Here is a 19,549-nt window from a genome sequence, read left to right as displayed (position 1 = left end):
TTCTAATTACAAACTTCCCCATGTGGCAGAGCTGGTGGCAGGGGAACAACTGGAAGCGGCTGCATCAATCAGGAAGGGGCCCTCGGGCTGTCATTTCAGCCCGGGCTTCCTGCTGGCCCAGTAAAGCAGCCGCCCAGTTCCTGGGCTGGGTACGCTCACAGAGAGCCCACCGAGCTGGGGGGGCCGGGCTGGGCTCACTGCTGCTGCTCCCCAACCCCATGGCCAGACACAGGGGGTCACCCCAAAAGGCAGGGGGCACGCGGTGGGGCCTGGGCTCCATGCCATCCGCTGCCATCCCCATGTGGCGAGCAGGTCGGGGTGCTGGGTCACCACACTGTGTGTCCCGGGGCCTGGCCATGTCCCATCCTGCCAGCCAGCTTCTGGCATGAGTGGCAGTGCCGAGACCCCCGGCGCTGCCATCCCCAGGCGTCCCGGCCATCCTGCAGGCCGGCAGGGAGAGGGGCCGGCCCGCTCCGCCACACAGCCGCCTGTCACAGCTCTTCCCAGCTTCGTTATCACCCCTGCTTTATTACAGGCAGAGTAAATTGCTTTTGTCTGAAGCAGGATAATGGTCAGAAGAGTGCCTGTGTGGAGATGGCATTTCCACCAGGCTCGGCTCCTCCCCGGCAGTGACTTGCATACTAAGCTCAGCCCGCTCGCCTGGCCCTGTCGGACCGAGGGCTGCCCGGCTCCAGCAGGGCCAGGGGGGCCACAACACCACCCATGGGTGGGGGGGGACAGGGCCAGCTCCGTCCCAGCCACCTCCACTGGGAGCAGCTCTGCACCCCAGGGCTGCTGGAGGGGGGGGGCACAGCCCCAGGCAGGCACGCAGCCCCCCGGGGGCCCGTTCCGCTCCTGCTCCCAACATCTCCCATAAACTCAGCAAAATGAATCTCTTCCAATAAAACCTGTTATTTTTAAAAGCTTGCCTCTAGGTTTTGCAAATTACTACACCAAACAGCAATTTGTTTGCTCGCCATTTGAGGTGATTTGCAGCCTTTCACCCTCCTCAAAGCGGCTCCAGCTCTTCCTTTTCCTCCCCTGTAGACTGTTTTTATTGCGGTGGTAGCTGATTCCTCCCATCCCTTCTCCTCCCACCCCAGAGATACATTTCCCTGACAAGAAGCATCAGAGTGCAACACAAGCACGAGCAGCTCCGTCAGGGAGAGATCTACAGAGCCGCCACTGTTATTGCTTGTGGCAAAGCAGAATTTCCAACAAAAGCCCCCTTTCCCTGGAGCCGGTTAATATTTCTCTCCTGACAAAGTATCCGGTGTATTTATAGGCTCCTGTGCAGTTTCCTCCCGTGTGATCATGGCTCCTGCAAATGAAACCCGCAGCAGGCGGCGGAGGCGAGAGCAGCTCTCGTGGCCGCCCCCGGCCGTGCCCTTCCTCTGCCTCCGGCACTGGCTGACACCAGGCCAGCAGCTTTTGCTTTTGTTACTCTAATGCATGACAAATTGCTTAATATCAGCACACCGAGAGGCGAGCGCGATGGAGCTCCACAGCTCCATAAACCAGAGGAGCCGGGGTTCGGCACAGCGCAAGTGCTCGCCCAGCGGGCAGCAGGGCTGAGCTGGGCGCTGCCAAAGCCCCATGAGCTCCTCTCCAACTGATGGGGCAGAGCCTGGTCCCACTGCACCCACCCCAAGCACCCGTGGTGCAGCACAGCCCCCACTCACCAGAGCCACATCCCACACGCAGCCCAGCACCACCCTGCTGTGGCTCAGCCTCCCTTTAACACCGAGCCCCAGCTGCGTGCCTGATGCTCGTCTCCACCTGGGCGCAGCGCGAGGGCAGCCCCAGCTGGGCCCCTTTTTTTTTCCCCAAGACAGTGCCAGAACCACCGCCCCCTGCCCCCCCAAGGACAGAGACCCAGGCAGGGTTTGTTAAGGAGCTTTATTAGCTGCAGGGAGCTGGGGGTGCAGGCTGGGGGCGAGGGCAGCAGGGAGCCCCCAGCCCTCTCCCCTCCACGGCCCCCTCCCCAGTGGCAGAACTTGCCCATGGGGGCCAGACTCTGCCACCTGCCCCAGAGCCGGGCGAGGGGCACGGGGCAGTGCGGAGGGAGGGGAGCATGGACAGGAATGGGGGCACAGGCAGCAGCAGCCCCGGGGATGGAGCAGCCGGGGCTGGCTGTGAGACCCCGTTTCCCCCAGGAAATGCGGAGGGCAGGGGGCAGCAATGCACAGGGGTGGGCCAGCTCCAGCCCCGGGACTCCCCAAGCCCCACAGCCAACGGCTGAGCATGCCGGGAGCGTGCCGGGAGCGTGCCGTGCCGTCCTTCCTCCGCTGAGCTCAGGCCTCGACGTGCTGGGGCAGCTTTGGGACAGGCAGGGGAGGGAGAGGCGCTATATACAGTCCTTAAGAATGGATGGCCTAACTTATAGATGTGCTGTGGGGCTGGAAAAGAGCAACTAAACTGGGCCTCCTACGGGGGAAAGGATGGGGTTCGCTCTGCAAAGCACAAGGGGGTGAGTGGAGGATTCCTTCGGGCAGGGACAGAAAGCCGGGGCGCGCAGTGCAGCGGGTGGCAGCAAGCAGCGGGGGGCTGCCCCGCGTGGGGCTGGTGGGGACAGGGACTGCCACGCGTGGGCACACAGCCCTGGCACTGGTCCCAGCCCCGGTGGTGAGCTGGGGGCCCCAGTGTGCCCGTCCTGCTCCCGTGCTCCAGCCCCGGCACCGCCACGCCACGGGGTGGGGGAAGAAACCGCGGTGGCGATGGGAGGAGGGGGCCCGGGGGGCGGCGGGCGATGCGGGGCGGTGGGGCCAGTCTCTGGTAGCAGCGCGGGACCCTCGACGGCTCCGCTGAGTCCGGGGGCTGGGGGGCTCCGGCGTCCCCCCCGGCACCGCCTGCCTACAGCACGCAGGAGGCGTCCACCGAGCGCTTCTTCAGCTCCTTCCCGGCTTTGTGGTGGTGGTGGTGGTGGTGCGCGTGGGCCGAGCCTGGCACGGAGGGGTCCGGGAGCGGGGCGCCCCGCAGCTGGGTGTCCTGGGGGTGCCCCAGGCCCCCCGCCTCCTCCACCCGCAGGTACGCCTTCACCTTGTGGTGCCGCGCCTTGCCGTCGCTGGAGTCGATCACCCGGCACTCGTACGTCCCCTCGTCCGCCGGCTTCACCCGGGACAGCCGCAGCTTGTGGGAGATGTTGCTGCCGACCACCTTCACCACCTGCGGCGGAGCAGACGGGGGTCAGGCAGCCCCTGTGCCCCTGGGTGCCCCCGCGGTGCCAGCCCCCACCCGTGCCGTGACGCCGTGTGCTGGGTCCCTCCGGGTGAGCACAGACGGCCGAAGGGGCCCCCCCAGCCCCAGCCTTGGGTCACAATAGGATGAAATCCCCAGCGTGCGCCCGGGTGAGCGGGGCTCGAAGATCGATGTGGAACCACGCCGGCTAATTAGCTTTTCTACCAAATTGATTCGCTCTCAGTATTTATCACCCAATGAAATTTAAGACTTACTCACTAGCCAGAGCTGCGGCTGCTATTGGGTTAGGTCAATAAATCAGATTTATAACCCGCCCTGAGGCCCCTGGCTCTGTTCCCTATAATCACACTGGATGGCAAAGGCCATTTTTCTACTTGCCACCGCATTTGTTAGCTGAAGATTTTATGGTGTTTAGAAATTGGGCTGGGAGACACAACCAAAGAGTCACAAACTCCTGGCTGAGGAGGCAGAGGGGGGAGCACCGGGGCAGGAGCAGCAGCACCAGCCCCACGAGGGCACCAGGGTGACAAGGCCGTGGTACAGAGCATGCGAGAGAACCAAGGACGTAATGCGAGAGGACCTTCAAGAAAAACCTTTGTGTCAGTAGAACAAGGAGTCACTTAGAAGTTAATGGCTGGGAAACCTGGAACTAATAAAAGAGCCCCCCCATTTGCTGGCACTGCAGTCGGCCGGCGCAACCACTGCCCTGGCAGGTCAGCGAGCCTCGTCCTGTGCCTGAATTATAACGGGCTGGATAATTTTATGGCTGCTTGTAATGTTCCCAGCTCCACCGGCTGCGAGCAGAGCAACACAACCCGTGCTTCACAGCAGGGCCAGGACAGACACACAGCCGCTCCCTGCAGCCCCCAGGGGACCAGTGAACGACTGGCAAAACATCAGGCTGTTCTGTAAAGGACTGAAAGGGAGAAAAATTATAAAGCCAGGACTGCGTGTTTGCTACCGCGCAGCAAACGGCTGCTCCAGCCCCTCAAAATGCCACTGGGGCAGCAGAACCTCGGGCTCTGGAAATGCAGCTCCATGGCAGGGTGGGCTTGCTTCAAACCCTGCGGGGATGTCCCACGGCACCGTCCCCCATCACGTGCTGTCCCATCCCTGATGCTGCGAGGTGAGCCGGTAACGGGCTGTCTGATACCCCGCTGAGCATGTTTTGGTGGGTAAAAGATGGCCAAGGGCTGCCTAGTGTGATGGTTTCTGCATGGGATCTACATTGTTTTGTATTGTTTTACTAAGCTGCTGTTTGTTTTCAGTCAATTGCCTCTTTGTCTGTTGTGCACATTTTATCAGAACCAGTTGTGGTGTTGTCTTGCCTTTGTTCATTTATCTTCCTTATTCTGTAAACATTTAATAATCAAGGACTTTTAAAATAACCAAAAGAATAGTTTAAATCTCAAGCCTCTCCCTGGTGGCTTGATCTGGAAGGAAACAGCAGAAGCATCACACCCATTGTGCTTCGAAATAAATCATAGCTGCACATGCACATGCATTGATTACATTCCCGCATGTAATTAACTGCCTAATTATGCTGAAAAAATGCGACGGCGGAGTTGAGCAGGAGCCCTGGCCCTGTTCCCCTCCCGTGCCCGGACAGGTCATTCTGCCCACGGCTGCTCTGCCCGGGACGTGTGGGGTGGCCAAGCTATGGGGCGGCCCGAAATCCCCACCCGGAGGAGCAGAAGGACCCACATGGGAGCAGGGCAGCACATGTGGGAGGACCAAGAGCTGCTCTCCCATGCGGTGCAGACGTTTTTAGCAAAGCTTTCTGCTCCCAACACCTGCTGGAGGCACCCGAGCTGCTGTGGATACTCGGGGCAGAAGGCAGCCCTGGCACCCCGGCTCCCCACGGCACAAGGGGTCGGTGTGCGCAGCTCCATGGTGGGGCCAGATCCGGCCCAGGAGCTGGGCAGCCACCTCGGGTCCGGCTGGAAGATCTCCATTTCAAAAAGGGGCTGAACTGCTGCTCCTGGTTGCAATCAGCACTCAGCTGCGCACGAGAGCAAGCCAGAGAATCCCAGGGAGGGATTTTGAAGGCACCTGCTGGGCTTTAGACATTAATTCTGGGAGCGTTACATTGCCCATCATGAGAAAAGTGACAAATGGGGGCTCAAACCTCGGGAAGCAATGAAGAAAATAGATCAAAGGGGATATTGTCTCCCTGGGGAATTCATTACCGGCAATAGAATTTACATGTGCTAATCCCCACAGATGAGAAATGAGAGGCAATGCCCTAAATCACGAAGCTTTTTGGCATTCTACTTGCCCTGGCACTTTCTGTCCTTGCCCTGGGACGAGCACCGGGGCAGAGGGGCTGATGCTGGCCGTGGGGTGCCTGCCACAGCCACCCCTCCTCGCCCACGGGGCAGGGGCAGAGGGGAACCAGCAGGACACCGGCCACACGCTCTGTCCCTGCCCCTGCCCCTGCCCCATGGCGAGGACGGCACCGCGCCACCCGGCCAGGGCAGCCACGGCCGGCGAGGGCGCATGTGCGACAGCAAAGGGGCCGAGAGCATTTATTTTATTTAACTAATTAGTGTCTTCTCATTCTGTTCACATGAGCCTAAATGGCTTTGGAATGCTAATCCGGGGAGTAAATCAGATTATTTTCTCCTGAGTGTAAACCTGCTCCTCGGATGCCTACAGGAATCGCATCCGAAGGACGCCCCAGGACCCAGCCCAGGCTGTTCCAGTGCCCCCAGCGCACACGTTCTGGCAGCTTGGCCCTTGCAAAGAGAGAGACAAAAGCCCCCAAAGAAAGCAGCCCCTGGCCCCCCCACCCCCAGCAGGTCTGTGCAATTCTGAGCACCAGCATTCTGGGGAAAAGTTACAGCTGTGCCCTCGATTAAAGTCCTTGCAAGAATCATTATCAAAACTCACGCTTATTTTTGTCGCGTCCTTCCCAGCCTCCTCCTGCTGTGATGCTTTTAGCTGCTGGGAAGAGAGGGATGGGGGAGGGAGACCGGAGAGGGGGAGAAAAAGCATTAGTTGAGCTGGAAGGAGGGAGAAAAGCCATCAGAGCAATTCCCACCTCCGCCAGGAGCCCAGCTTCAAAGGCTGGGCCAGGAAGGGGCCGAGGTGGGCGAGCGGCGGCTGCACAGCCCCGAGCGAGGAGGAGGAGGGCGAGGGGCGTCTGGGCAGAACCCGGGCAGATGGAGCCGTGTGGGCAGCACGGGGCAACCGGGAAGGGCAGGGGTGCGGGGGGCAAGGGGAGGCCGGGCTGCTCGCCCCCACCACAGCCCAGCTCCAGCAGTGGCCACGAGCCCACCCAAGGCGGGGGCCGGAGCCCTGCCTGCTGCAGCATCACCACTGCGGGGGGGCCTCTCCCCAAAATCCCCCTCCTGCACAGCCCAGCGCCTGCCCCGATTGCCATGAGTGCTCCCGGGGGAGCCCCGAGCTGGCAGCAGCGAGCAGGGTGCAGGAGTCGGGGTCCCACCACGCTGCGCCCCCCGCCCCACGCCCGCTGCCCCTGCCCCTGCCCCGTGCCTCTCGATTTATGGTAATGCCGGCAGCAGCTCTGCCAAAGACACAATAATAAAGGCTCATTAAAATACCTAAAGCTGCCTTTCCATTATTTGGCCCTTATCTCTGTGTGAACAGAAAGAGAAATAAAGAGACAGCTGTTTGCCAAGACCGATATACACGGAAATGGGGGAAAACAAGGGGGGTGGGGGATGATGCAGGGATGGATCCGACAGAACAAGTTTGTGATGAGATGGGCGAAGGCAGAAGCACAAAGACAACCCCTCTACCCCCCACCCCGTGTCAGATCCCCGGGGATGTGCCATGGCTGCTGGGGCAGGACAGCAGGACAGCCCTGCACTGCTCCCACTGCGGAGCACCCTCAGCACGGCCAGGGGCTGCGCACCCGCTGCAGGAGGTGCCCCGGTGCTCTGCAGACTGGGGAGGCACTGGGGACACCAGTACAGGACACTGGGCAACCCCTACAGACAGCGTGGGGAAGGGCAACCCCTGCAGACAGGGTGGGGAAGGGCTGTGGTGCGCAGCGGGAGGGAGAGGCAGGACGCACAGGTACCTGGCTGGAAGCCCACGTCTGTTTGTCTGTCCAGTCCTTGTGGTTGCGGACGTACCACCACTGGATCTCAAGGGAGTAGGATGGGGAGCCGCTGCCTCGGAAGGAGCACGCCATCTCCACGTCCTCGCCGGCCTGGGCCGTCATGTCGTGCGGGGTCTCGGTGAACAGGGCTGCAGGGGGCACAGCGGGGGTGTGGGTGCCTGCGGGCACGGTGCCACCGAGTGGCGAGGGGACGGCCCCACCAAGCTCCTCGCTGGACCCGTCCCTGCCACGCAGGGGTGGCCGCTGCCGTCCCCATCTCCCCCCTCACGAGCAGCCCAGCCCCACGGCACTGCACGAAGCAGCCCAGGGCAGCCCAGGGCAGCGGGAGCCCCCCAGGTGACCCCATGCCCGCGGTGCCCTCCTGCCCTGGAGCGGGCGCGGGACCCCACGCGCCTCCAGGAGGTAGTAAATAAATACAGCGTGATCGCATCTCCGCTTAAATCAGAGCATAAATGAAAAACAAATCCTTGTTTAATGCGGCCCCCAAACAGTCTCCCACATGCCATATGGTTTGCTTTCCTCTCTCAAAACAAATATTGTTCGGAGATGTAATTAGAATTCTTTTCATCTTCTCTGGAGAGATTATTGTTCCTCTGTAAAGGCGGCCCCAGCGTGCAGGTCACTAGGAAATGTTATTGTCACAATCTGCGGCACCTCTCACGGCGTCTTCTCCCCGGCACGGCGTGGGGATGGGGGCTGAGCCCCCAGAGCTGGCACAGCCGGACCCGGGGCTACCAACCACCCCCCACTGCCCTGGGGCGGCCCCGGTCCTGCTGGAAACAGCTCCGGAGCGGGGCTGGATGCAGGGAGGATGCAGGCGCCCACGTCCCCAGGATCCTCATGAGCAAGTGCACGTGGAGGGGGCAGCACCGTGCCCCCACCCAGCCCTCACCCGCCCAGCCCCAAGCAGGATCTGTCCCTCCCCGTGCCACGTGCTGCCAGTGCTGCCAGCTCCCAGCTGCCGCACGGCTCCCTTGGGTGCGCCCAGAGGGCACCCACCCCTCGGGGAGCAGCACACAGCTCCCCAGGGCTTCTCACCGAGTCCCGATCCCGCCTGAAAACGAATTATTATCAGCCTAGACAGAAAAGTTAATACCTTTAATATCTCTCTGTCCCCCTGGACGCATGGAAATCCCTTACACTTATCGCTTTCCTTTAATCCATCTTAGCGGGGGAACGGAGGAAAATACACAGCGTAAGGGGCTTAACGAGCGTCCCGCTCTCCCAGATGAATTCCCGGCACCGCTCCCGCTGCCCCCGCTCGCACAGGACCTGGTCCCAGGAGACGCACGGGCGCCGTGCAGGAGAGCCTGCAGGAGGAAGCGGCGGCTGGGGACGCGGCCCCACGGTCTGGGGCCGCACACAGAGCACGAGGGCCCGGCGCTGGCTGCAGAGGGACACGTGGCACTGCCAGCACGAGGCAAGGAACATGCCTCGGACCAGAGCCCACCGGCACCAGAGCCCCCCATGGGACCCCTCCCCTGGGCCAGGCCCCACCGCCGGCTGTGGCTGTGCCGCGGTTACCCCATGGTTGTGCCATGGTCACCCCATGGTCACCCCATGGTCACCCCATGGTCACCCCGTGGTCACATCATCCCTGCACGGCGGTGGCAGAGGCTTTCCCTGAGCCCCAGCTATGGCTTTATTTAAACGCTGCACGGCACAGCAAGGAGCCGACCCCACGGGTGCTGCATCCGCCTGACCCCCAGCTCCCTCCCCAGCGCCGGGGTCCCGCAGACACCCCCTGACCCCCACGGCAGCCCCAACAGGCACCGTGCGCCCTCCTCCCCCCCGCTGCATCTCCCCGGCTGCTCATGGAGGCAGCCTGCAGGGCGCTAATTGCAGTCTGAGGGGCTGGCTTTGTGCTGGGCGGCCCCAGGTCTGCAGCCCACGGCTGAATTACTCGGAACACAATTAAAATCAGCTCCCATGGACGGGAATTTGGCAGCGAGCGGAGAAAAGGCTTGATGGAATCATGCACCTTCTTTCTTTCAGATTTTAATTGGGAAGCTACGTATTAATTAACTTCAGGGCTCGGCCTCCCCGAAGCGCATCCACACCCAGGCGGGTGCTGCCAGGGCCCCCTGCCCGAGGTGTTTGCCCCCACCCCAGGGCTCCAGCCCCTGCCCCAGGACCCCTCCCGCTGCCACCAGGAGGGGCCGGGGCCCTGCTTTGCCAGGGCAGAGCCGGGCTCCAGCAGAGAGGCTTGGAGCAACCTCAGCACTGCTCAGGATGCGGCCCCACGAGGCCACAAAGGCCCCATGCAGCGGGCAGGCTGGCTGCACCCCTCGGCCAGCCCCGCGTCTCTGCCCTAACCCTAAAAACCCACAGAGCAGAACGGACTGGCGTGGGTTTGGGACCACAGCTGAGACCAAGCATGGCCCCATCCTCACCGAGTGCCGGGGGTCCCCTGGGTCCTGCAGGGATGTCCCTGGTCCACAAGCAGGACGAGCACCAGCGGGGGGATGGAGCCTTCCCCCCCCACCCCGTGCACCCCATGAGCAGCAGCTGGGGGCTCGCAGCACACAGCTCACAAAGCACCCAGCGACAGCAGAGGGAGCAGAAGCAGGACACAAATAATGTCTGACAGCACGAGGGGAGGCGAGGACACCTCCCCGCACATCCCAGCCCCTCATCCCCCCCTGCAGTGCCACAGCAAAGCCCCGTGAAGCAGGCAGAGCCCCCGGGGGTCTCCCATCTCCGGGGACACCCCGGGGAGCAGAGGCAGCGCTGGGGGGCTCAGGCCAGCAGGTCGCAGCCCTGTTTGGGATCAGGCATCTCCTCGCATCCACTGCTCTGGGGGTTTTTGAGCTTCACCATCAGGCCAGCTGCGCTCAGCCAGGGTTTGCTAAGGAAGGTGCTGTGCTGGGCTGCACAGCGCCCTGGTGGGCTCCCAGCCCCATCTCAGCCACCACCAGACCCCATCTCCCCCCTTCCATCACTGCCCGACCTCCCACCGCCCGGCACGGGGCCGGCAGCACACCCGAGGACAAGGGCAGGAGCATCGGACCCAGCTGCCGGCAGAGGTAGAATAAAGAATCGCCTTAATTAGGGCTATGATGGCGTTACCTTCTGATCAGGCAGTGAATTGGCAGCTGGCTCCTGCGCTTCTCAATGGCCTATGGAAGTGATGAACAGTTTGGGGACCCTCCAAGGCGAGCAGTGACGGGGCCGTCACGGTGGAGCTGGTGGCAGGGAGAGGATGGCACAGCATGGCCACGGCGGCACAGAGCCTCCCCCAGCCCGTGCCGTGCCCCTGCAAGGAGCAGGGCTCCTGCATCTCAGCACACCCGGTGCCCAAGTGCCCCCACAGAGCACCGTGGCCAAAACCACCCCCTGTGGTGGTGGGGGCACCAAGGGCACCGTGCGGGCAGCGGGGACGCGGCTCCGTGGGGCTCGCACCGGCCCCAGCGTTGTCCCCCTGCAGGGGGCCGGGCAGAGGAGCCCCCAGCACCAGGGGGCTGTGCAATGGGGCAGCCCCACAGCCCTGGCACAGCAGGGACAAGCAGAGATCTGCTCCACGCACACAGGGCTGTGAGCGCTGCAGCCCCCACCTGCCCCCCCAGCCCCGTCCCTCTCCCCTCCGCTGGCGCTGGCGCCGCGTCCTCCCAGACAAAGGGAGGGGGGCTGCAATGGGCTCACGGCTCCGCGTGGTTTATGGCCTGCTACCTGTCATAAACTGAGAAAATCAGGATCGATAAATCTTCCAGGAAACAAAAATCAGGGGAAATAAAATGAACTCAATGGGGAAACACAGATAAACGGAATTGAAAACGCCTGCTGGGACAGCTTGGTGCTCTCATAAACCGGAGATATAGCAGCTGCCCGGCTCCCTCCCCGCGGGGGCAGGATCCGGCCCCGTGGCCGCCTCCACGGGAGGGGGGGTTGAGGACGGGGCCCCTGCTGTGAGGCCACGGCCACGTTGGGTGCCTGGAAGCGACTGCGGGACCCTGCGCCCCCCTCGCCCTGGTGCTCTCTGCTCCATGGGGACCCCCCCAGATGCCCGTGGATTCGGTGGCTTTCCCAGCCCCGGGCACCCACAGCCCACGCCTGGCAGAGCCCCCGGGGGCAGTGGGAGCATCGCAGAGATAAGGGGGGGGCAATGGAGGGAGGGGGGGAATAACCTGGGGGCACCTGCAGGTTGGCAAGCGCTGCACGAGCCTGCCGGGGTCACTTCATAACGCCTCGCCGAACAGACGGGTGCGGAGCAGGCAGGGGCATCCCTGGGCGAGGGGGGCAGGAGCAGAAAGGGAGAAAGACCGGGGGGGGGGGGGAGCAGCTCTGCAGGAGCCAAGGAAAAGAGCTGGGGGGGACCAGGAGGCACAGAGACCCCAGGGCCGGTCCCAGCAGCCACCGACACAGCAGGGACTGGGGACAGGAGGGACACACCATGGTCAGGTCCTGCAGGGACCCGGCTGGGGCAGCCCCGTGGGCATGCAGGAGGGTGATATTTGTGTAAACACGCACCAAAGGGTGGTGAAATAGGTATCGGGTACTTGCAAATGCGTATTAATTACCTGGTTAGTGCTCTGTGAATTAGTTACCCCACCGAACCACAGCCCCCGGCAGGCACGTCTCTGCCCGGGGAGCAGCAGGAGCAGCGGCCCCAGGGGCAGGACGGCTCCAGTGCCCGCTCCCCTCCACTGGGGCCGATCCCCCCCTACCAGCCCCACACCACTCCTGGCCCCCTGAGCTCCCAGGGCTCAGCCCACGGGGCTGGGGCCACCCTAAACTCTGCAGGAACCCCCCATCAGGGCCGAGTGATGAAGATTTGGGGCCAAGGGCTTGAGCAAGAGCCAGGCTGGGGCTTCAGGCAGGGGGGGCACACCCAGCACCAGCAGCTGCCCCCATCCTGCAGCCACCCTCACTCAGCACCGAGCCCCCCTCCTTGGGGAGAGGTGGGGGTCTGGGCAGCATCGCCCCCAAATCCTGCCACGGCACGGCAGGCGTGGGAGGGAGAAGCAGAGGGAAAGGGGCTGGGGGATGAGGCTGGGGAACCACAGCCCCCAGGGAGGGGAGGATGCGGGGGGCACGGGACCGGGTGCGGGGGGCGCGGGACCGCTGCGAGAGCCGCTGCTGCCGCCCCCACCCCCTCCCCCGGACTGCCGCTATTGTGTTTTGGGCTGCGATCAAGTGTGGCTTATTCTTTCCCTTCACAAAGCTCCGAGTCATAATTCATGGTTTATTATGGTTCGGTGAGTCAAGACACTCGGAGAACTAATTGCCAGCTCAGCCGCGCTCTCCCGATAATCCTCGCCCTCCACCGCCCCCTCCTCGCGCCCCTGCAGCAGGAGCGCCCTGAGGGGCCGGGGCTGGGAGGAACTGGGAAGAAACCGGCCCCAGGCTTGGCCGCAGCAACCCTGGGTCTGCTCTGGGGCGAGGGGCAGCCCCTGGCAGTGCCAAACCCGGACCCCAACCCAAGCAGCATCACCAGCTGTGCCCCACCTACAGCCCGCACCCCCGGGAGGCACCCAGCGGGGCTGGGCCGTGTGTGCACGGACTGCAAGCAGCAGGAGCCAACAGCGAGCCCACCCCACGCCAACGCTCACCGCCACCATCACCATCACCAGGGGCTCAACCAGAGGCAGGACCCAGCTGCAGGAGCTGCCGGAGAGCTGAGCTGCTCCCTCCTGGCTGGAGGAACCTGCGAGGAGCACGCAGGGTGGCAGTGACAGCCGTCCCCACGCTCTCCTCCCCGGTGCTTGTGGGCAGCACTCAGCCCTCCCCAGGGATGCTGCCCGCTGGCACGCCAGTGGCAAACCCCACCCTGAGCCCAGCCGGCTCCCCAGATCCGCTCCAGGGGCTGTGTTTGCCCCATGCCCCATTTGCACGGCTGCAGGAGGAGCGGCTGCACAGAGCCAACAGCAGCCCATGGGTGCTGCCCGGTCCCCAGGTAACCGCGTCCCTCCTGGCCCACCTCGTGTCACTGTCACTGACGGCCACCACGCAGGGCCAGGGGGCCTCCCAAACCCCGCTGCAGGCTCCCTGTGCAGGGGTCACGGGGGACCAGAACGTCCCCGCACGCTGCCCTGCAGGCGGACAGATGCTCCATGCCCTGCTCCATGCCCTCGCCGCGCCGTGCCCCCAGGGACACGGGTTTCTGGCTTGTTCCGTGCAGATTGGACCTAAAATCGCCCTCCTGTTCCCATCTGCCCATTCAAATCTATGAATGAATCTCCTCCTAATAAGCCCGCGCGCAGGGATGCTGGCCCCTGGTCAAAAAAACAGATCACAGAAAAAAAAACAACAGTGCATAAACAGCGGCGTGATGGCCGGTGTCAGCGGCGAGAGCAGGGCCAGCAGCTCCGGCTGCAGCCAGCACAGATGCCCCCCCCTCCTTCCTGCAGACCCCCAGAGCTCCCCCCAGCCTTGGCTCTGGCTGCAGATCTGAAACCTGCCCCGAGGCTGCAGGGAGAGCAACACCGAACCCCAGCCCGGGGCCAGCTTTCCCCACCCAAGGTCCCGCTGTAGCACAAAGGACGCAGCCGTGGCTCCTGCACCTGCCCCTCTTCCAAGGGAGCGCCAGGTTGGAGCCCCACAGACACTGCCTGGGGACAGGGAGGGCTCGTGCTCGCACGTGGGCACAGCAGAGCCATTTCTCTGCCGCTATTTACTGTCATATTAGCAGCAGAATTACCTCAATTTTGCAGCGTAAATTAAAAACAACAAAAAAAAAAATCCAACTAATTTTGTGATTGCGATCAGGCCAGAGCTCACCTTGCCAGGGAGTTTGAATTAACCTTGAAACCTGCGAGTATTTCTAATATTTGACAACCGGGGGCTGGGCTGCAGCCCGCAGCCCCCGTTTCGCTGCAGCACAGGAGGGGCCGACAGCGAGAGCCCCGCTCGCCCCAGCGCCGGGCAAGCGCCTTGTGCAGGCAAGGGACTTTGTGCTCTCGGATTGCTGAGTGGAGTAATGTTTCTCAGACAATTCACTCCCAAAGGGAATGAGGAGGAGCAGTTATTTGATAGCATAAGTGGCAAAAAAAAAAAAAAAAAGGCTTGGCCTGTTACTATGGCTCCCCGAGGGACCCCAGGCGGCGTTTGGCAGCCTGTCCTTCAGACATCACCTGCCTGTGGTGCTCATCTGCTGGGGGGAGATCTCCAGCGGGGCAAGGCACCGGCTGCTGTGCGCTAACTGGGAGCAGGAGGACAGAGCCGGGCGCAGCTGGAGCCCCAGCCCACGAGGCCTCACGCCCGGCACCCCCAGCACAAGGCATCGGCCGCGGCAGAGCCGCCCGTGTCCCACCACGCGTGGGCAGCCAGGTGGGAGCCAAACCTGAGCCGAGGCAAACGACCATGGAGAAGGGTGCAGGACACAGCCAGGGCCCTGCACCCATGGGCTGGGGAACAGCGACCGCCCCCGAGCCCTTGTGCCACCAACCGTAACCCCACACAGGCGCTACGGAGAGCGCCCGAGGCAGTGCCCAAGGTGGACCCCGGGTGGGAGAGCCCCAACCCCAGCAGGTGCCGGGAGGGGGACAAAGCGGAGCCTCCAGTTCCATGCCCCCACCCCTGTGCCCCAGCCCCACTGCCCTGCCCACGGCCCCAGCGCTGCTGCCGAACGCACCGGCTGCTCGCTCTGGTGTGCTGCCTCGCTCCCGGGGAGCGTTATGATTAAAATTGGCTGTCACTGTCCTAACGTAATAATTCCCAGTGTCTGGCCCGTCGTCTGTCAGCCTTCTTCAAGGGAAAAGAAAGCGCAGACATTTGATGAGGAGAGGTGTCAGAAGTAATTGCGTTGAATGACTGCACGAACAGCAGCAGGAAAAACACATCGGATGGAGTATTCCCACCAGGAAGCATGAAAAAATCCAGCACAATGCAAAGTGTTTATGAAAGTAATTGATAGAATAATCATTGGTGTGTGAGACAAAGGAGAAGGGCAGCACCCCGGGGAGTCGGGGCACGGCTCCCTCCAGCCTTCAGCCATTCAACTAGCAGCTTTATTGATGGTGAGACACTCGCGCTTGCAAACGATGCGAGGAAGGAGACAGGATTCTCCTCCCCGGCAATGCAAGCTGCTTACCAAGCGGCTCCCTGCCCGCTCCAGGAGCAGACAGGCTGGGAAGGAGGCTGGCGCTTCCCAGCCGGCGCAGGTTTGAAAGCCGATGGCGCCAGCCCAGCGCGCACACGCTGTCTGCGCCGGGGTGCATGAATAATTGAAGGAGCCAGCCCGAGGAGAGGAGCGCGGCTCGCGGGGGCGGCGGGGAGCTGCGCTGCTGCCCGCTGCTCTCCTGGGGGCCGCGGGGCTGGCGGCGGAGCCGCACCTCGGGGCCCGGCGCCGGCTGCGGGCAGAGCCCTTGCCGTGGGGACAGGGAAAGGACTTTCTTTGACGGAGACTTCCTTTCCCTCCCAGGGCAGCTCTTGCTGCCATGTGAGCAGGAAACGCATCGCTCGTGCTTGCGGGGACGTCGGGTGGAGGAGTCGGCCTCACCCGCGGAGCGCAGGTCTCTGTAGCGGCCCCCGATGCCTGCCGAGTTTCCGTTCGGTTCCCTCCCCACATCTGGGGCCAAGGGAAAGATAACAGCGAGCGTGCTCCCAGCCGGGCCACGCACAGGAAAGGCTCCGTGAGATGGTGGCAGGCAGCTTGGGCGGCTGCAGCAGAGCCCAGCAGGAGCTGCCCAGCCCCGGCAGCCCCGCTCTGCCCGGCAGACCCCATCCAGCCCCTCCGCACCCCGGCCCCGCCGCCAGGGAAAGCTGCACCAGCAAGCAACGCGATGATCAATCTCCAATCTGCTAAACAGCAATTTATACAGGTTTTCAGCACACAGCTTTTATCAAATTGGTATTCACCTACTGAACACAAATGGCTTATTATACATGACCCACTTACTCACTGCTTTTCAGTATCGTTAATAAAGGTTTCTGTTGTGATTAAGTGAGTTGCTGCAGAACTGCTCGTAGTTGAAAGCTGTAATGTGGCTCCAAAGTGCACTTACCCTACCAGAATATTTTTCTCCTTTGCTCCCTTCTTCCTCGCAGCGACCATTTCACTATTTATTCGCCTATTGCTGAATTTCTGAGGGGAGCAGCAGAGGATAATGGAGGCTGTTCGCCCACATCTCCTTCCGGCATGCCGGGCTGGTGGGTCCGGAAATCCTCCTGCCTTTACCCCACCGGTGCAAAGGCAAACGGCAAACCTCCCGCGCGGCGCAGGCAGGTGACTGCCGGCCCACGTACCGCACTGCTGCAGGACGCGGCGTCCCCGCAGCCCCAGCACGGTGCAGCCACCGTGGGGCCGGGGCTGCCTGGAGGCTCCTCGGGGCAGGGAGCAGCTCCCGTGCGCCTCCTGCTCCAGAGCCGCGCCGTGGGGCTGGGGGCGACCCCGCAGCGGAGCTCTTGCAGAGAGCCCACGGTCACAGCGCCGGGGCTCGGGTTAAACCCTCCCGTGTCAGCACGGCGAGAGGAAGGCAGGTCCCGGCACCGGCCTCAGAGGTGTCCCCGTCACCTGCTCCGCACCCCGGAGCTGGGGGTGCCCCCACGCTACAGCAGACTTCGGGGGCTGCAGGAAGGGGCTGCCCCCCGGGCAGAGCCAGCAGCGGAGCCGCTCCTGCCGTGAGGGCGCACGACGCCGAGCGGGAGGTGCACGGCGCCGTGCACGAGGATGCACGCTCACACGAGGATGCACAGAGCTGAGCACAGGGATGCCCGGCACCGTGCACGAGGACGCCCGGGGGTGCGCACTTACCCGGCGCCGTGCGCGGGGCCGCGCCGTGCCAAGCCCCCGGGCTCCGCCGCCCAGCGGCAGGGGCAGGGGCAGGGGCAGGGGCCGGGGTCGCGCCGGGGAGCGGAGCGGCGGAGCCCAGCCCCGGCTCGGCCGGGCCGCCCGCAGCTCCCGGCTCCGCCGAGCCGCCGGCGCGACGGAGCGCGACGCGGCGCTGCCCGCGGTGGCGGAGCCCGGCACCGGCGCGGCCCCCGGCCCCCGGCCCCCGGCCCCGTCCCGCAGCCCGGGCAGGACCCGCCCCGCCCCGCCACCGGCCCCGGGCCGAGACCGCGGGGACCGAGCCCCGGGGACCGGCACCGCCGGGCACCGACCCCGGGAGCGCTCCGTGCCCGCCGGCCCCCCCCGGGCAGCCGCCACCCGGTGCCCGCCGCCCGGTGCCCGGTGCCCGCCGCCCGCGCTCACCGCTGCCCGCCGCCGGGGCGTCCCACGGGGGGTGCCGGGAGGCGGCGCCGAGCTGCAGGTAGAGCCCCAGGTAGTGGAAAATCCCCAGGGCCAGCGCCAGGGCGCCCATCTTGCCGCGGGCGCGCCCGTCCCGGGGGCGGCGGCGCCGCCGGGCCGAGCCCTGTCCCCGGGGCTGCGCCGCGGTCCCGGCGCCGCCGCGCTGCGGAGCTCTTCCCTCGCGCGGAGGGCGCCGCGCGGCGAGGCGGTGCCGCGGCTCGCCCGGAGCCTCCCCCGCCCGGCGGAGGGATCCCGGCCCCGCGCACACCCCCAAAGTTTTTCCCACGCTCCATTCTTAAAGTGCGCGGGGCGGGGCCGGGCCCCACGCGCCCCACGCGCGGCCCCGCGGGGGCTTCCCCGCGCCCCCCCCCACGCCCCCGCACCCCCCCCGCGGGCGGCTCCCGGCACAGCGCAGGAGCGGGGCCCGGCCCGGAGCCCCCCCGACACGGAGCCGCCCCCACGCGCGGGGGGGGTCGCGTCCCGCAGCCCGGGCTTCCCCCGCGGAGCCGCCCCCGGGTGGGGAATGGGGCCGGGGGCGCAGCCACGCTCCCGGGGTGCCCCCGGGAACCTCGCCCCCACCAGGCACGACCCCAAACTTCTGAGCCCTACAGACCTGAGGCCAAACCCCCCCCCCTCCCCGAGCCCACGGGCGCCGCCCCCCGCCTGTGGCAGATCCGAATCAGGCCCAGGCCGGGGGGGCCGCGCCCCCTGCAATGCCCCCCCCGGGGCAAAAAGCACGAAACGCGAGGAGGAGCCCGCAGGCAGCGCCTCTCTGCCTGAGCACCCAGCTGCAGGAAGGCAGAGCCGCAGCCCCCACCCGTACGATGTGATCTGCGCCCTGCACAGCCAGCTGAGGGATATTTGCTGTCCAGATAAACAGCCAAAATCAGATTATTTCAGGTGTTTCCTGCCACAAGGAGACAGACGCTTGCTACCAAGAGATTCTTCAAATTGGACTTGAAAACACCGACGGTATTTCTTCTCCCTGCCCTCAGCGGGGTTCCTCCAGGAGCGTTTTTCACATTATGGCCCCGGCAGGCAGGGGGAAGAGCTGGGCGCCCCACGGCGGGGGCTGCGCTGCCGGGTGCTGGCGCTACAAATCAATAGTTTTAAAGGAGTTCTACGTGTGCAGCGTTTTCCGCATGTCAAAATAAAACCCACATAAGAGCAGACCAGATAGCATTGATCTCTGCTCAAGTTCATTACTCCCTCTAGAGTTAAAAGCGGGGGGAAGGACAGTGCGAGCACGGTGATGGATGAGCCGGGGCTGCTGGCGCCACGCAGCCGGCGGCTCCGAGGGTCCCAGCTGGTGGCACCCCAAGTGCAGGGGCACCAGGGGGCTTGGGGCTTCCCCCAAAAAAAGCTCCAGGCAGCCCCTGCTGTGCTGGGAGGCGGCTGTGGCCGATGGCAGGAGGAGCTGGGGGGGCCGCTTGTCCCCTCCAAGGCCACATTCAGGGGGAGAGCAGCCAAGCCCCGCCGCCAGCCCCATCTCCCTGGGGGTGGTGGGCAGCAGCAGGGTCCCTCAGGCCCAGAGTCGAGTGCAGGAGGACAAAGCAGCAAAGGCCAAGCAGGCAGTGAGTCCCCATGGGTCAGACAACACAAGCTCACAGCCCAGGGTCCCTGCTCACCTTCCTTCCCATCAGCAGCCCGCTAGGGGACCCCAACGGAACCCTGCCAAGCTCCATCCACCCAGTGCCCCCATAACACAGGGAGCCGACACCAAGATTTCCCCAAGCACCAAGCCACTGCGGTCATGGGAGCAGGAAATAACCACGGACACGGGGCCAGCCCCACACAGAGGGTCCCTGGTCCCCCCCTGTGCTGAGGGTGCACAGCTACACCTTGGTGCTGAACCTGCCAGGATTCTTCCCTCGTATAATCAAATACATTTAAATCACACCACGAGGAAGCAAGGAGAACATAAATTTCTCTTGGAGCTGGGAACATCTCCAGCTGCAGAGCCGGAATTAAGTTCCATTTCCAGCTGATTTTCTGCCGCCACAGCAGGATGATGAACTGACAATAAGTCTTCTGTGCACTGGCCCAGCAGAAGGAGGAAAGGGGAGAGCCAAGCGTCCTCGCATCTCGTGCACACT

General features: G+C 64.0%; 1 protein-coding gene across 2 annotated transcripts; it reads right to left on the bottom strand.

The window, feature by feature from the left end:
• Nucleotides 1–1,894: 1,894 nt before the first annotated feature.
• VSTM2L (V-set and transmembrane domain containing 2 like) lies at nt 1,895–17,683 on the bottom strand. Of its 2 annotated transcripts, none has more exons than XM_082773680.1 (4): nt 17,418–17,683; nt 7,247–7,416; nt 6,091–6,144; nt 1,895–3,165 (listed from the first exon to the last, which is right to left on the bottom strand). In XM_082773680.1, the coding sequence occupies exons 1-4, from the start codon at nt 17,524–17,526 to the stop codon at nt 2,854–2,856; spliced, it is 645 nt and encodes a 214-aa protein (XP_082629806.1). In that variant the 5' UTR covers nt 17,527–17,683; the 3' UTR covers nt 1,895–2,853. The 2 variants fall into 2 exon arrangements, with proteins under 2 accessions (XP_082629806.1, XP_082629807.1); XM_082773681.1 differs by having other exon boundaries at nt 6,091–6,141.
• Nucleotides 17,684–19,549: the final 1,866 nt, after the last annotated feature.

Source organism: Aythya marila (assembly GCF_965140915.1).
Source record: "Aythya marila genome assembly, chromosome: 16".
Taxonomy (NCBI): Eukaryota; Metazoa; Chordata; class Aves; order Anseriformes; family Anatidae; genus Aythya; species Aythya marila.
This window is presented reverse-complemented; position numbering and strand designations above follow the sequence as displayed.